General features: G+C 39.6%; 1 protein-coding gene across 1 annotated transcript in view; it reads left to right on the top strand.

The window, feature by feature from the left end:
* Positions 1-18378, top strand: part of st18 (ST18 C2H2C-type zinc finger transcription factor) — a 70017-nt gene that overhangs the window by 41765 nt on the left and 9874 nt on the right. The window contains exons 6-14 of the mRNA XM_088429531.1: positions 640-876; positions 7188-7766; positions 9044-9178; positions 12022-12112; positions 12190-12282; positions 13249-13430; positions 14336-14523; positions 16475-16723; positions 17722-17828. Coding sequence (XP_088285657.1) covers positions 640-876; positions 7188-7766; positions 9044-9178; positions 12022-12112; positions 12190-12282; positions 13249-13430; positions 14336-14523; positions 16475-16723; positions 17722-17828 — 1861 coding nt within the window. The remainder of the gene's footprint in view (positions 1-639; positions 877-7187; positions 7767-9043; positions 9179-12021; positions 12113-12189; positions 12283-13248; positions 13431-14335; positions 14524-16474; positions 16724-17721; positions 17829-18378) is intronic.

Here is an 18378-nt window from a genome sequence, read left to right as displayed (position 1 = left end):
AAAGAGACAACTTTAGGTATACTTTTAGTTTTAAGTTTTATTGATCATTTTCTTTATCGACACTATGTCAAGTGGGGAGGCGTGAATTTATTTTTCACTAGGGGGGGCTTTGCAAAAAACTAATTGAGAAGCCGTTTGAATCCGTCTTGGGGGCGGCCATTTTGATTGAAAACAACATCGGCATTGATCACGGCTCATCTTGCCAGCGTCACATGACCAAACCTTGAGAAGTGATGAGGCCAGAAAAAGTGTGATGTCATTTTCCGTTGCCAGCCAGTGGCAAAATGGTCGCCCCTTCAGATGGATAAATAAATGAGTAGCTATTTATTAGTGGTTCATTATTACTGCCCTATTACTGTTATTGTTTTATTGCCTACCTTATTATTTGCTCGATTATGGAATGTAGTCTGCTCGGGGAAGTGAACAGAATGAGAATTTAATTGTGTGGTATTACCATGCGTATGACAATAAAATTCTTAAATCTTGAATCTTGAACATACCCCACAAGCGCATTTTTAATCACAACGGCGTCTTTTCGGGTTTGATTCCCCGATGGAAATCAACGTGCGAGCGTTCAAAGACGCCAGTCTGACTTTTTGCGCTTTTGGTGACTTTTGCGTTCCGATCTTTCCTCGACAGAACCGCCCAATCGGGACTCGAGCGCGGAGAGCATCCGGTACGGCTTGGAGGCGAGCGAGACGAGCCCCGAGAGCGACGGGCGTCCGTTCGCGGCCCGCGGCCCGTACGGCTCGTGGCCGGGGAAGCGCGGCGCTCGGGACGATGGGCGAGGCGCCCCCGTCAACAAGAGGAAGTCCCTGCTGATGAAGCCGCGCCACTACAGCCCGGACCGAGGGGCGGCTGGGAGCACTCCAGCAGGTAAACACGCATCCTCTTCTTTTGTCTCTTTTCATGCGCGCTGCATTTTAAAATGCCATCTGTTGCATTCACATTTGCCCCGCCCCTCCCCGCCCGCCCGCCTGCGCCAGAGCAGGCCAGGCCAGGCGGGCACCATTGTGCATTGAGCGCCACTGGCCGCATCGCTCGCCACTTGGCTCCGCCCCCTTCACTCAGGGCCAGACGCTTTCCCGACCGAGCCCTCGTCCGTCTTCCAATTGAATTCATAGAACGTTGTGAATAGGCGCCGGCGCCCGCCGTACTTCCTCAATTCACTTCCACTTCCAAACAAACATCTTTTCATTTTGCCTTTTATCGAGGCTCTTCCTGCTGCTACTTTTTTTTTTCTTTTTTTTTCCGCCCCCTAATGACTTGAATTTTGTCCATTTTGGGCGAACACGTGCATCCTGGCCCACTATAATCTGCGCTGATTTGGTATATTTTTAACGAGGTAACCAAGCAACAAACGTAATTGTGCCTTTCAAAAGCTTTTGTTCAGCCCTCCAACACGGCCTAATACATAATTAGGCATAATGTACAAGGCTCATTAGAGTACACACGTGCGTGCGTTCATGCGTCTTTTAAATGGAGCGCGAGAGGAGGAGTTCACTGGAAAAATGGCATTTGTTTTCCGCGCAGGGTTCACATGACGTTATTGTGGACAACGTCCTATTTTTGTGGCGAGGCCCATCGTCTCATATTAACTCAGTCAATCCCAAACACGTATTTTTACTTTTTCCCCCGTATGTCAAATTCCAGGGACTTATTTCAATCATTTTCTTTTGTTTTGTTTTGTTTGTTTTAGCTCAAAGGCTAATGGAATGTCTGAAAATGGCTGCCACTCAATTAATTAACTACTAAAGTAATAAAGTAATCAATTATTTTATACATCACACATATCAATTACATTAAAACGCTGCTTCATGATTATATTTTGCCAAGCCCCCTCCTACTTAACGTGCTGACTATAATTAAGATTATTATTATATTATTATTATTATTATATTATTATTATATATTATTATTATAAAAAAGTATATAAATATACCTAAGCCCATTTCCTTTTTAACATTAACAAACAAAAAAATCTAAATTTATATATATATATATATATATATATATATATATATATATACACTACAGTAACTAGTAACTTTAGTATATAAAGTAATAAATTATTTTAGTGTGTGAGTACTTAAAGTAATCAAACTGACTCACTTTAGTCTTGAGTACATACAGTAATCATTTACTTGAGTACTTATTCGCAAAACTTTCGAATGTAAAGTAATAAATGGATCTAGTGCATGAGTATTTAAAGTAATCAAACTAAATTACTTTATTGCTTGAGTATGAATACATACAGAATCAATTACTTCAGGATTTATGCCCAAATAAACCATAGTATTGAAAATAATAAATCACTTTATTACATAAGTACTTAAATTATCAATTACTTTGGTAAGTATGACCTAAAGTAAAACTTGAGTCACTTGAGTAATCTAAAGTAATCAATAACGTCAGCATCTATGACCTCAAGTAATCATTTACTCTTGTACTTCAATTACTTCAAGTCATTTCATTATTTAGTACCTAAAGATTACTTTAATCCTACAAACTGCTACTGACAGCCATTTTTAAAACCTCCTTTAGCCAAACTTGAAAAAAAGTAAAGTATAAGAACCTGGGATTAAATGTTTTGGCCCTTTAAAGATTGAAAAAAAAATATGTGTTTGAAATTGAATGAGTTTTATTCCATTTTATTCCCGGTGTTCCCGTTCCAAATGAGCGCGCAGATATGAAGGTCAAGGAAAAGCGTCAGGATGGAAGTGTTTGTTGTTGTCCGAGCCGAGCGCAGGTCTGAAACTAACGTTTGCTAACGTGACGAGACTTCACCTGCTCCGGCGTGCGCATTCAACTTTTTTTTCCCCTCCTGCTCAGCGCGTGTCCAGCTGGAGGACAAAGCAAAGCCTGCCGGCCTGCTGCGTGAATGCAAATACACGTTGCTGCCTTTGTTTTTGCACTCGCTCCATTTGTCTTAAAAGACCATTTTTTTTTAATCACCGAAACGCAGTGTGTAGCTATACAATTCCCTCAGCCTTTTTCATAGGATGCAATAAAAAGATGCAGCTAGAAATATGGCTAAACAATCAATTTCATTCAAATGTATAGCTGAATGGCCTTTCGAAATTGCAGGAAAAAAATCAGACTGCTTCATTTTACTCGCTTGATAGGCTCGATATTTATTTGATTTAGACTGCCAAAGTTTCACAAATCCTTCCATAATTTCTTCATGATGTCAGCAGCTTTAGTCGTAATCTGAGATCTGTGTAGTTGTACATCATGCGAAAAGCACTGAATAAGGGTGTTTCCAAACTTTTGACGAATATTCTTTGTGTATTTTGTTCTTTATTATAATTTATAGACACGTGCTTAGTTTTTTTATTTATTTATTTTTAAAAGCTATGAATACTTGATACATTAGTGAGATTTGAGGCTGTTTCAAAACTTTTGAGGGATTTTTATTTATTTTTTTATTATTTTTTTATTATTTTATTTATTTTTATAATGTCGACAGGTGTAGTGCTTAGGATTTGTAGTCCATGAGTATGTATTTATTTTTATATGTTATAAAAACCAGGCAGTCCGTTACTTTTTTATTAAGTTACAACTTTTTGGTAGATACTCTGTATTTTATTTTTTTTTTTTTAATGTCCCACGTGTGGCGCTTAGGATTTGCAGTCTGTGAGTTTTTTTGTTAGTTTTTTTTTATTTCAAAAGATTTAAATACCTGAAATTGTGCGAAGCGAGATTAGAGGGTGTTTCCAAATTTTTAACGGATATTCTACGAGTATCTTTTATGTATCTATGGTTTTTCAGAACCGATACCGATTATTAGTAGTAGAGGAGGCCGATAACCGATATTTGAAGCCGATATTCATTTGCAGTAAAAGTGTAAAAATTGCTGTAAAAAAGTGAATAATGCCTAATGCATGTTTATTAATCCACACAAATAGAATATAATAGCTAAAAAACCTGGAAAAGATCTTAAAAAAAACAATATATATATATATATATATATATATATATAATATATGTCAGATTTCGAAATACTGTATCGACCCGGCCGATAATCGATCGATCTATAATTTTTTTATACTATCTATAAATGTGTAGCGCTTGGAGTATGCCATTAATGAGTTATTTTATGTTTATTTTTATTTTAACGATTTCAAAATACTTGAAATCTTATTCTTCGTAGCGAGATTACGATTCTTAGTATTTTGTCGATTTAAAAAAAAATGACTTCAAATTTGCATCGTCATTGCTGAGCAAAATATTTGTTTTATTGGTTCTGAAGTGATGGTTGTGTGGCGCGTGGATTGGAGAAGAAGAAGAGAAGCAAACAGTGTCATTGGTGAGTCGTTTGCGGCAGCTGACCGCGGCGGGTGGCATGCGGAAGTCGACTAAAGCGACTCGGGGTCACGCTCGCCATCGTGCGCCAAAGCGCTACTTTTTAACACCGGGCGCATCTCTCAAGTGGCGCTCAGTGATTAACAATGGGAGGCTATCAGCTGGATTGATTCCGTCAAATCTCCCTTCATCCTCTCAAGCGCTTCAAACTTAGCCTATGTTAAGGCTCTTTGGCTTTTTTTTTTTTTTTTACTTTCTATCCTCTTAAGTGGCCCGACACAACGAGAGCAAAAAGTAGGATTGGACGGATGGATGGGATGATGACGCGCAAGATGATGATGAGGAGACAGACACGGGAATTAGCAAACTTGTTAAATGGGTCAAAATGTAAAATTAATCCGGGCAAAAAGAGCTTTTCAAATCGGTCAAATAAAATACCGGGCCTCCAATAAGTAGACAAAACCAATCCTCCTCGGCCTATTATACCAGTATAATATGATCATTTGTGGGTTCGATTTTTATGGGCACCAATGTTGGGAAAAATTGTTTTTTTTTTCACCAGGCATGATGGGAAAAAAGGACAGGTGTTGTGTGTGTGTGTTTTTTTTTTTAATTAAATCCGTATTTGACCTACATTAGACCAATATGTGCAATAATTCAGTAAGTAAACATTGTTTATTACTCATAGTTATGATTTGAATATTATCTGCGCTCAGAATTTTTTCCCATAATGCCACAGGGTTGCACAGATGCAATAGTCAGTAGCCCAGCATTATTGATTGTTTTTACTGAACATATCATAAACAAATTTAAAATTAAAAACTCAAAAATAAAGCATATAAAAGAAATTGTCAGTACATATTCAGTTCAATGACATTCGCTGTAAATTTTCAAAAGGAAGTAGGAAGAAGTATAAAACCATCTCGTCCTACACTTTGTATTTTAATGACTCAAATTTTAATATACAATTTCACATCACAAAGACAGAACGGGTCACACTTTTCGTGTTATGCATGTGACAATAATTCTCTACAATCTACAATCAATTAGATGTCAGCATTAATATAAATAATGTAATTCATATTTACACGTCTAAATATATACGCCAATGCTGTATGTATATATACATTGACACACAGGTGCATACGCATAATTATATATACATAATAACACATACAGTCTTTTTTATTCTTTTCACATGTAATTTAATTTTTTACACAAGATCTTACTCACTTTTGTCCTCATGTGAAGAAGTATGTATTTATTATGCGAAAGAATGTGAAGTATTTAGCATTTAGCCTACAAGTATACTGTATATATGAATTCATAAGACGATTAACACATTTGAACATATTTAATTGATTACCATGACAAATATTTTCTCCACATTGACAGTTTTGGGTTGGACAAAAGAAGAGTGCTTGCAAAACAAATGGAACGAATGTACAAGTGAAGGCAATGTTTACGCGCGTCTCGTTCTGTTTTTTTAAAAGAAATATCTACGGTACATGAAATAATCCAATTTCGTGAATGTTTTTTTTAGGAATCTTCACTTTCCTTCTCTTCATCTTCAGAAACCAGATGTCATGTTTTGGCATCAGTGTTCAAGCAGATGAAAACATGTTCCCGCTTGGCTTCAACTTAAAAACACTCTGAACTAATTATTATTTAAAAACAAATGTACTGTAAATCCCCCTTTAATCTTCATCTTCAATCTTTGTTGCGTCTGACGAAAAGAGGACGGAAGCAAAACAAATTTGGTTCTTCAATTTTGCCTTGTTCTCTCATGTTAAAAAAAAGAGAAAAACCTAAAATATCCTTCGCGGCGAGTAATTACTGGAGAATCGCTGTTACATGTGTTCTTCACAAAAACATGTTTTTCCCACTGTATTATTTGGAGGAAAGTGACACAACTTGTAAAACCTTAAAAGGATTTTGGAAGATTACATCCAAATTATTATCCTGTGATGCGGTCTGTTTGCCCCTGGAAGACAAGGACTGGAGCGAGGAAGGGGGCGTGGCCTACACTTACTTTTTACACTGATACTACCCCAAAAAAAAAAAAAAACAAAAAAAAAATATATATATATATATATATATATATATATATATATATATATATATATATATATATATATATATATATATATATATATATATATATATTAATACAGTGGAGCCTGGCCGTATGAAATTGGGATGGTAGTGTAAAATTGTCATATGGCGGCAATAGAAGCCTATGGTAATTATTGTATTTTTCGGATACAAGGCGCACATATATAAGGCGCACCAGTATATAAGCCGCAGAAGTAAAAAAAAAAGAAAAAAAACGCTATGAAATTTACATTTTCTTTGTTTAGTTTTTTAATTGTCTGTTTTAATTGTCTAATTAATTTATATAGCAGTTCAAACTCGAAATCAATACTTCGATAGCATTCTGCCTCCTGTTACTTACTTAATAGATTATTTTTGCACACACTGCAAATAAATTATGTACAATCATAAATTTATAAATACAATCATATAAACTGTATACCGTATATCAGATTTACACATCACAATCTTTTATACAAGATCTTATTCAATTCAGACTTTTTTTTTTTTTTTAAACTCTTTTGAGCACAGCCATTGATTCACATCTTTTCAGTTCTATTTCATAGTTGTTCCAAAAACGGACATTTGTTTGACGGGTGGGAAAAGCAGCAGATAAGCCGCGCTGGACTACAAGCCGCAGGGCTCAAATCATGATGAAAAAGTAGTGGGAAAAATACGGTAGCTAATGCGTCCACTGTATATTTGGTTTCATGAGATGGTTGCTAGTGAGAACCATGCGCGGAAGAAAAGACGGTAAGGTAGTAAGTTTTCAACGCGCGTTGTTTCAGACGGAAACTTGAGCCCGCTAAACGGCGGCTCCGACGATTCGCCGGGGTGGTCGGAGGTGACGGCGGAGGGCTCGCCGCAGCGCCCGCTCAGCACCCCCGAAATGGACGAGGACGAGCGGAGCCTGGACGGGCCGAGCGGCTCGTCGTCCCCGGGCTGGGCCTTCCCCGCCGCGGCTGACGGCTCCAGCCCCTCCGTCACCCGCGACGACCCTTCGCCCCTGCGCCAAGAACCTCGGCTGGACCCGAGCGGGCGAGGGAGCCTTTTCCGGACGTACCGGCCCGATGACGAGGAGGAGGAGGACAGGGAGGGGGAGCCGGGGGACAGCGACGCGGATGCCGACGCCTCAGCGGATGCGGAGAGGCCTTCCGGACCGGAGGCCTGGGCGCCGGAAACGGGTCGCGGCAGGGTCCAGCTGAGCCTGTTGGAGCGGGCCATGGCCCTGCAGACGGAGCAGAGGCAGGCCCTGCATCACGCCTACCGCCAGATGGACCGCTTCCTCATGGAGCAGATGACCAATGACAGGCGGCATCAGCGCTTCCTGGAATTGGACAACGGGCTCACCTATCATTCGGGCAAAGGTACTTACCCGAGGCTTTCTTTTTGTCATGTGGAATGTAACTGCAATAAAGTAATCATTTTCATCGTTTTCTTTTAGTTCCAGGCACTTTGGTGCACTTGCTTCTTTTTTTTTTCAATTTTAGACTAAGCTATAACCCGTATAAACGCGATCAAAATAATTAACAGTTGTTGAAAGTTGATTTAGATTGCGTTTTTCTCTTGTTAATGTTAAAAAGGATACATGTGTAGGTATACTTTAACAATTTTCATCAATAATAATCTTATTTATATTTAGTGCATCAACTAGGGGGGTCGAAAAGTTTTCTCTTTTCTAGGGGGGGCCTGGCAAAATATAGTTGCAAAACACTTCTATATGCGATTTACATATCTACCGTTTTCATCTGTGCATCTATAATTTGAAATTTTGAAAGAGCCATATTAAACCAAACAAAACAAATCTACCTGGAGCCATAAATAAAATGTACATTTACAAAATATACCGAATAAAATCAAATGTTTCAATACAATTTTTTTTACCGTGAATGTTGAAATTTATCGGTACTTTCCTGCCAACCAAATTACCAGTATTTTACGGTGAAGAACAGCATTTTTAGATTCTTTTTATACACTGTATGCTTCCCACACCGTGGGCGGTGTGCATACTGTGGCTTGCGGGCCATACAAGGCCTGGATATTTCCCGGACGGCCCACCACGCTATTCAAAACAAACACAAGTTATCATGCCAGTCTTGTTCAAATGTTGCACTCCGCTTTTTTCTCTCCAAAGTCGAAATGTACAACGTGCGTCGGCGCAAAAAGAATCGACTTTTTACCCAGCGCTCATAAAGCATCGGAGGGAATTACAAGAATGAAATAGAGACCAATCATCGCTTGAAATCCTCTTTCCCCGTGAAACATTTTGGCAACAAGTCAAGTAATACATAAACGGACTTATGATAATAATAATAATACAAGTACATCGCGACTACTCCCAATATTGGATTTTGATAGGAATCAAGTGGATATTTAACCGTGAGCATAAGTCTTAAATCCCGCTAAAGTACCTCTCGTGTTTCCCCGGGATTCTTCAAATGAGCGTGGCTAAAGGCGTAATCCTCCATGTAATCTTTCCATGCTCGGGCATTAAGAAGTGTGGTCAACTCCAGCCTTAACTAAAAGGACAGATTAATGCATGCTTTTTATTGAGAGGTTAAAAAAAAAAAAAGTGTCTGGCTTTGCGGGATGTTTCAATCTCTCTCGGCTTGCGGGAATAATGTCATTGTCTGTTTTTGCGCAGACTCTCCGCGGACGGACAAGCGGGACATCAAGTGTCCCACGCCGGGATGCGACGGCACGGGTCACGTGACCGGCCTGTATCCTCATCACAGGAGTTTGTCCGGGTGTCCTCATAAAGTGCGAGTTCCTCCAGAGAGTGAGTGTTCCGATGGCATCTCGCCACACGCCGCTTTTTTCACACATACTTTGCGCGAAGGGATATTATATCCTTGCACAGCTTTTGCTTTACTCTAAATGTACTTGAACCTTGTTATTTTATATTTTGATCAATCCAAAATGCAATTTTAACCCTTGTGCGGTATCTTGTCCAATTCTTTGATCTTTACGCCAAAGGCATTTCACATCAAAGCATTTTAAAAAAAGCACTAGGAAGCTGAAATTTCACCCAAATGGTGAAAATGGAGTGACCGCTTATAGATATCAAGGCACTACCAAGGAATGCGCCATCCATTAGCTAAAATACTGTGAGAATGATTTGGAAGAAAATGAGCCAAAACTGATCAAAATACTCCACAAGGGTTAAAAAAGTAGAAACTAATTTTTTTTTTTTTGTTTAAAAAGTAAAACTATTGTGTGTAACAAAAAAAAAAATCTTAAGTGCTCATTTCAAGGTATTAAAACTAGCATTTTTTTATTAACATTTATTCACTGAAAACAGTCATATTTTTTCCTCCTAACAAAATGAAAAGATGATTTTTTTTTTAATCGGTAAATAATAATTGTATTTTTTTTCTTGAATCTTGCAAAACTGGCCTGATATTTATATTCATGAAAAAAATATCGATTACATTTTACATTGTATTTAGTACAGTATATATATATATATATATATATATATATATATATATATATATATATATATATATATATATATATATATATATATATATATATATATGGCATGCCGTTCAGGAAATTAATATTTTAATATACTGAGTGAAACCCCGAATATATTGATTGATGCTTGAATATATTGAATGAAACTCCGAATATATTGATTGAAGCTTGAATATATTGAATGAAACCCCGAATATATTGAATGAAACCCCAAATATATTGAATGAAACTCCAAATATATTGATTGAAGCTTGAATATATTGAATTTTTTTTTTTTGGGGGGGGTGTTTTTGCTCTTCTACAGTGTTACTGAACTTGTCAAAATTAAAACATTTAATACTCTAAACCAATCAGGGCTCAGTTTGCCAACGTCACATAAATAAACTAAAATACGGTTGACAAGAAGAAAGCCACCTTCTCTGAGATGGATGAGTTAGTATTGATCAGAAGGCTGTTTTTAAGCTAGCGGGGGCAAACTGAACATCTTATTTTTTGACCGGGCTTCCCTCTTAATGGAACGATTGTGTAGCATTCCAAACACCGAGGCTGTTTATGATGTATACATAAAGTGTTGATTTTATTCCCGTCAAGCGGAGCGAACGAGCGAGCGTCAACATTGAATGGAGTTCAAACGCGCATCACTTTAACAAGTAACTTCAAGGATTTGTCGGCCTCTTCTGTTGTGTGCATTGAAGGCTTTTTCAATGTTTTATTTGCCGCCCCCCCCATGCTGGCGATTGTTAAGACATTCCATAAAAACTCCGCAAACATTGGACATTAAAGCCGAATGTTACAAAAGCAACAGGAAAAGTAATTAACTTTTTCTCGCCCAGTGTAGGCAGTGTGTGCAAATCAAAGGGCCTAGCGAGTATGCTATTGAACAAAATAAATAAGACAAGTCCAAGCAACTAATTGGCGGAGAGAAAAGAAGTTTCTAAGGATGTACGGCGAGCAGCCCTTAAGCGCGTTTTTCTTTTGAAGAATATAATCAGCCGTCCGTCTCCTCTTTTCTTTGCACTAAGCTATTTACATTGCGGCCACTTTCCAGCTCTGCTGCGCGCCGACGCAAATATTCAGCCCGTGCCCCCAACCTCCTTATTCACCTCGTAAACATTTACTGGCGCTCCTTGAAACACTTGCGAACTCGACGTATTCAAGCCGACAATGGAGGAATCCGCTGTTGATTTCCTTTCAGGAAAAAAAAACACAAAAATAGATTCCGACCAGGCCAAGAATGATAACACGTTATTCAGAATTTCTCTTGGCAGAAAAAAAAGATCTTTTGGACACATTCAGGGTCCATCTCCAAAGCTTGTTTCAGGCTACGTTCACACAGCAGTCTGAAGTGACATAATTCGGATTTTTTTTTTAGCCTATGCAACCTGTATGTGATCTTTTGGAAGTGTGAACGACACAGATCCGATTTTTTCAAATGCGACCCAGGCCACTTAGGTTAGGTTCTCACTGCAGGGCTTATTGCTCAATTCCTTTTTTGATTTGTGGTATTTTTCACGAGGTCATTCACAAACAGCCCAAAACTGTCCCTCATGCACGGAGGACACTATGATGTGCTACGTCTATGTAAATATGGGTGTTGCCACATGAACGATTGACTTCCATTCTTCAGTTAGAATTGATGTTGGTAATAGCTGTGTTTTAAGTGTGAAACACTGCCATCCAATGGTCACAGTTATCACTACAGTGCTCAATTGCCTCATGTTAGGTAAGCATTTGTCAAATATATGTGACCTAACGCCCCAAAACTGTCCCTAATGCACAGAGGACACTATGATGTGCTATGTCTATGTAAATATGGGTGTTGCCATGTGAAAGATTGACTTCCATTCTTCAGTTAGAATTGATGTTAGTAATAGCTGTGTTGTATGTGTGGAAAGACTGCCATCCAATGGTCACAGTTATCACTACAGTGTTCAATTGCCTCATGTTAGATAAACATTTGTGAAGGGTGTCAGCTACTCTCCATAAAAAAACATATCTGACCAGAATTGTATTATTTATAATTGTTATTATTATTTTAAAAGACCACAGCACTGAATGAGTTAACGGCGGTGTCCTGAGATTTTTAGGGTCCATTTGGGTTATCAATATTGATATTTCTCTCTCCCTCTCTCTCTTCCGCAGTCTTGGCCATGCACGAGAACGTGCTCAAGTGTCCTACTCCTGGCTGCACGGGAAGAGGCCACGTCAACAGCAACCGGAGCACCCACCGCAGGTAAACGCTCGCCGCGAGGAAGCGTCACCTGACCTCTCGGTCGGAGCGTCGACCAACGCCTTTGATCGCCTTCCCAGTTTGTCGGGTTGCCCCATCGCCGCCGCCGTCAAAATCTCCAAGCCTCAGGACGAGATCTTGAAAAGCAGACAGACGCCCGATCGCTCGCCCAGGTACGGCCAGCCCGGTTGTCACCTCGGGGGGGAGGGTGGGCTCCTTGCAAAAACAGTGTGTTTTTTTACAGAAGGCGCAGTCTGCTTGCAAGCACCACTCCATTAGAAATGATAAAAGCGCAGAACTCTTTGTTCCCGCTGGATTTATGACGGGCAGGATGCCCACTCCCGCGATATTAATTAGTCTGGCAACCTGGCCCGCCGCGTCCGCAGCATCAAATCCCGTGTACAATAAATAAATAAATAAATACTTTCCCTCTGTTATGGCAGCCCCGCCCTCTTTCATTTGTTTGTGGCAGCCAGGCTTCAAAAAGTTTCAACTCATCAAATCTGTCATCCTAACAAGCATTATTGTCACCATATATATATATATATATATATATATATATATATATATATATATATATATATATATATATATATATATATATATATATATATATATTAGGAGTCAATTTACGAGGATAATGTCAGACGTTTACCTAAGAAAATAAATAAAAACATTACCAAAGAGAAGTCACCATTTTAATAAAATAAAGATGTTTTTAAACATCCATTTTGGGGAGAGCTAAAATCTTATCGTTCTAAGTGTACCAATATAAGCCTGGAGAATTTGATAGTGGGAAATAAACGTCATGAAATTATGTGTGAATAATTTCAATTGTGAGATTTTACGGAGAAAGAAAAATGTTAATTTCACTGGGATGAATTTGTGACTTTAGGAGAATAACTTTGTGCATCTGCAAGGAATGGTCATCGTTTTACAAAGGAAAACATATCAAAAACATATGCATTCTTCCAAAAAAATGAATTTTACCAGACCAAAATTGTAATATTAAAAGAGAAAATGTTCTAATGAAGTTAGAATATTTTTACAGGGAAAAAAAAGAAGTTGTCCTTCAGCTACAGTGTGAAAGCTAAGCGAGTTCCCGTCGTCTTTTGATTTTGGTGCACACATGCTTCCAGGGTGAAGATGTTGGAGCTGTGCCAGATCAACTACGGGCCGGCTCCCTCGATGTTGCCCGCCCCGCAGGGTGGCCCGGACAGGTACAGCGGCGGATCTCGCTTCGACTACGCCAGCTTCGACGCGCAGGTCTTTGGAAAGCGCCCGCTGGACGGCGACCCGGACGTCTCGCGCTACCCCGACTGTACGTTGCCATTTACGATTTGGAATTTTAAAATCACGGCGTACTTAAGGGGCTTTGATGTTTCTGCGAGGAAGCCCAACCTCGATCCGTGACCATATTGTCTTTTACAACAATACCAAACCATATTCGAAACGCCGGAAGATCTGGTGAGGAAAAAGCAAAGCGTGGAGAGTCCCTGTTCATCAAACAAATATGTCCAATCAGCCTGCAATATGTCCACACGCTCCCTAACTTGTCTTTATCTTGTCAATTTGTGTCCAAATTCATGAGAAATCATTTGTAATGCAAAAAATAATTAATTAGGAATTAGTCCTATTTATCAGAGCAAAATGGTCATTGTATAAGAAAAGAAGAAATCGATTCTCATTTTTAGCAGAATTCACATGATGAGAATGAATACAAGGTCATAAAAAATTTCATTTTGTTCATTTTAAGACGCTCAACTTGTATCATCGCCAGAAGAACTTTGTACCTTTCAACCCTTGTGGCATTATGTTACAAATTAAGGAAATTCCTTTAATTATTTAATGACTGTACATCATAACAGAATCAATGGTGGAAAAACACCAGGGAGCTGGAATTTCCATCAGATGATTAAAACGTGAAATTTAAAAATGCGCTCATTCTGATATTTATGTATGTTTGCAGCTGGACGTGCGAGATTGTGTGTACAAAAATAATCATTGTCCAAATTTTGGACCATCTAAACCCATTAGAACTCAAAATAATGTCGATATTGCGCTGTGTGGTGACATTTTTCATCAAGTAGAAAATGCAAGACGTTTGCATTAGCAAGAGCCAAATTAAGCGTGCAATGTTTGCAAGTGGCCTTTCCGACGCATCTTATGACCACCTGCTGTGTCTCCCCCCCCCCCCCCACTTTCTCTTTTTTTTCTTCTCTTCAGCGCCTCCGCCTTATCATCCCGGCTTCCTGCCGGCTCCAGGTGGCCGCTTGCCCACCTGCGCTCAGCGCAGCCCGCCGCCCGCTCGCTCCAAGCAAGAAGCCGCCGCCGCCATCCTCAACCTGTCCACGCGCTACCGGGAGAGCGGCGAGACGACGGGGGCGCGGCACCCGCCCGCCGCCGCCACAAAGGTTGGTCCTCGCCATCCAAAGCAACGCCGGTTCATCTCCAAAAGGCCGAAGCATCAAAAGACGCAAATTGGCGGTGCGGGAAGCAGAAAAAAAAAAAAAAAAACATAGTTAAAAAGCTTTATTGCACACACATGGAAATTGGTGTCATTGCATCAAAAGAAGAAGACACACACTCAATTCCAGTCAAAACTACAATATTGCAAGAAAATCAAACAGGAGAAGATTTAAGTCATCATCTTACCTAAGTCGTGATCTTACAAGCCTAAACTACCGGTAAAATTAAAGACATTTATGAATTGAGTACTAAAGTAATTGCTTTTGGTACTTAAGGACTAAAGTCATTGATTAGCCAAGGTAATAATAAAAGTATAGAATCAATGACATAATCAAGTGCTCAAGTAATTAATTACTATAGGTGCTAAAGTGATAAATTAATTAATATTGACTGCTGTAATGTATAGCTACTTTAACATGTAAAGTAAGTGATTACCTTTCTACCCCATTTTCTAAAGTAATTGATTACTTTATTCTTTATTCAGTCATCAAAAATATGTAAAAGGCATTTCATGGTAAATGTAGATGTCCACATTTTAAACATAATGTAGAAATATATCCTTGGATTGAATGAGTCAAAATGTCACTTGAGAAAAATTTCTTGCATGATATTTCACATCGATAGCACAACTAAAGTTAGCTTGTAATATTATAAGGGGTGAAAAAAAATCCTGCATAATCAGATCAAAGTCGTAGTTTCACAAGTCATGTTTTATAGAACATTTTGAGGTTAAAAAAACAACCAAAAAAGTCAAAAGTTTTGAAGTTTTTCAGTTACATAAAGAATCATATTCTAATACTATGAGAATTTTCTGAGGAAGTCAAACAAGTACAAAAACCCTTATGACCCCTCACCCCCCCCCCCCTCCCCAATTTCATGAGTTTTAGAAATGTCTGAAGCTATATTGCTAAAAGAGCTGGTGAAATGATAACATCTCATTTTTGGCAAAGTGCTATATGACGTTTGCCGCGAAGACTTGCGGCGTCCTTCCGCGCTGGCCGCCGCCGATTCAAGGTTGTCGTCGCACACCTAGCGCCGCGCGCGTCCCGGCCTGCTGCGGAGCTGCCGCCCCCGCCCCTCCCCCTCCCCCTCCCCCTTACTGGCGATGAATAAAAGAGTGTGAGCGCGTTGATCATCTGCTCCCGTTTTGCAGCTTAGTTGCCTTGTCGGCGTTGGGCGCAGAAAATCGGGAACAGCTTTGCCGTCTGCCGGGCCGGGCCGGGCCGACGCGGGCCGGCCCGCGGGAGCCATATTTGCAGGCCTACTCTATATGCCGCAAAATATCTGCATATGTACAGGACGCCCGCTAACACCTTCAACCATTTAAAACACTTCTAAAGAGGAACTGTTATGCATACGTTGAAACCAGCGCAGATGCACATTTTTATTCGGTGAGGTTGTGACGGCATTATTTTCACTAAAAGAAGGGAGCGGACTGAACCAACGTCCGAGTGCAACGTTCATACAGAAACATCACTAAAAGATCATGTAAAGGTTGTGATGTCTCCAGTTGATTCAATTAACAGTGTGGAGCTGAGTGCACCGATTAAAGAACACAGTATTCCATATGACTCGTTTATTAATTGCGCTCGTTCGCCATATACACACATAAACTTGGTGGAACGCGGATGGTTGAACGTCGGGTATTTATGGCAAAAAGGACTCAAGGTGTGTCGCGAGGAAAATGAAAAAAAAAAACCTGCTTTGAGTGCATTCAACTTTACACTGGCGAGCACGTCACCATCTGGGTGAAATTTCAGCTCCCGAGTGTCTTCTTTTAGGCTTTTCCTTTGATGTGAAATTCCTTTGATGTAAAAAATGTCACACAAGTTGTAACGTGTGTGCAAGTCCTGCATTTTGTGAACTGACAAGGTTTTGCATGTCCACTTCCTGCAGGACATGCACATCGAGGTGGACGAAAACGGCACCTTGGACCTGAGCATGAAGAAAAGTAAGGAGAGCGTCCGCTGCAAAGGGTCCTCGGACGACCAAGCGCCTCCCGAGTTGGTGCTGGGGGCGGCGGCGAAAGGCTGTGGCGGCTTGCTGATTAGCCCCGCCTTCTACCACCAGCTATGCGACAGGGACAGCTGGGACAGCCCCGTCGCTATCAACTTAGCTCAAGCGCACCTTTTACATGAGGGCGAGGTAAGAAAAAAAAACTCCTTTGCCCCATCTGTCCCGAAGTAAGCCGCCATTGCCCTCATCGGCCCAAAAACAAAGCGGTCGTGCTCACGCTCGCAACGGCGCAAACTCCCCTCAACGGCAAAAATTGAGCTTCTTTATTTTCATGTCAATTACAATTTTAGATTTTTTCATCATTACAATTGTACCTTTGTCAAATAGTGACTTTAGAGGTGCAGCGGTTAATTAATCGATTATTATATTTGGGTTAGCATGAGAGCGATTATCATTGTGTTTAATCATTATTAAAAATTTGCAAGCATCTGCTTTGGAAAATTGTTTACAATTGTTCGTCTAAATCAGCAACCACATCATACAAAAATTGTTTTTGGTGTGTCAATTTGAAAGAAATTGAAAATAGGGCCGGATATTACATGTTTTTTTTCAATCAAATTCATTTAATCAACAAAATAAGTTGCAGCCTTAATTAGACTTTATTTGTCTTAAAAGCATGTTGTTTTTTTTTTTTTTTGTGGACCTGATTTTGTGTTCCCTGTGTATGTATAGTTTTTTTTCCCCTTTTTTTGCAGGTTAGCAAGGTGTTGTTTTATTTTTAAAGGCGAATTTTTGTCCAGACGTTATCAGGTCATCAATGTACGGCATTATTGAACAAGTCGCATGCTCATTGGCCTGAATGTTTCTTAATCTGGGCTTTAAGGCTTTTGTTTTCTTTTCATTTCACTCATTTGTTGACCTGCTTTCTTTCTATATAACATCTGGCCACTCCTGTATGCGGGGTGGGATCCATACGTCATGAGAAATATCATGGGGATTAAGTATGACTTTAAATGGATGTATGCTTTGCCCGTGTAGAAGTATCCTAAAGCGTAATCTCTTTGCTTTGCGCTCTAACTCGTTCCTTTTGCTTTTTAAGAGTATTATTATCGGGCCGGGGGGAGGGGGGGCTGATTAATTAGTGAATTTGAGCCCAATGCGCCACGTCGCCGTCTTTTGTGCCGAAGCAGGAGGAGTCGGACGGGGCGGGCGGCGACCCGCAACGCTACCAGGGCGAGGCGGCCATGATCAAGGCCAAGATGCTCCTGCGAGAGTCCAAGAAAGAACTCTTGAGGTAAACGGCTTTTGCCCGGATGGCGGGCGGGGCGGCCGGCGAGCGGAAAAGGTTAGGGGGCGCCGTGGACCGGACGCCGAAAATCCGCAGCGTCCAATCGGTATCGATTTAGGAAATTAACCTTTTGACTCAAAATGACAGCGTTCCTCGAACATCTCACTCAGCTCAACTAACTCAGCTAAACTAACATTGCGTTTTTAGACTCCAAATATGGGAAATAGTACATATATATATATATATATATATATATATATATATATATATATATATATATATATATATATATATATATATATATATATATATACATATATATATATATATATATATATATATATATACAGTAAATATAAGTACTTTATTATGTAATTGATGTTGTACTTACTACTTTTAGTACCTAAAGTGATCAATTTCTTTTGTAGTTATACACCAAAAGCAATTATTTTTGCTCTCATTCATAAATGTCTTAATTGTTCTTATTTCTGCAGCCCTTTTTAGAAATTCCTTTAGCTAAGCACTATATACTGTATATATATATATATATATATAT

The sequence above is a fragment of the Hippichthys cyanospilos genome, chromosome 12 (genome assembly GCF_059441005.1).
Source record: "Hippichthys cyanospilos isolate Australia breed blue-spotted pipefish chromosome 12, RoL_Hcya_1.0, whole genome shotgun sequence".
NCBI lineage: Eukaryota > Metazoa > Chordata > Actinopteri > Syngnathiformes > Syngnathidae > Hippichthys > Hippichthys cyanospilos.
This window is presented reverse-complemented; position numbering and strand designations above follow the sequence as displayed.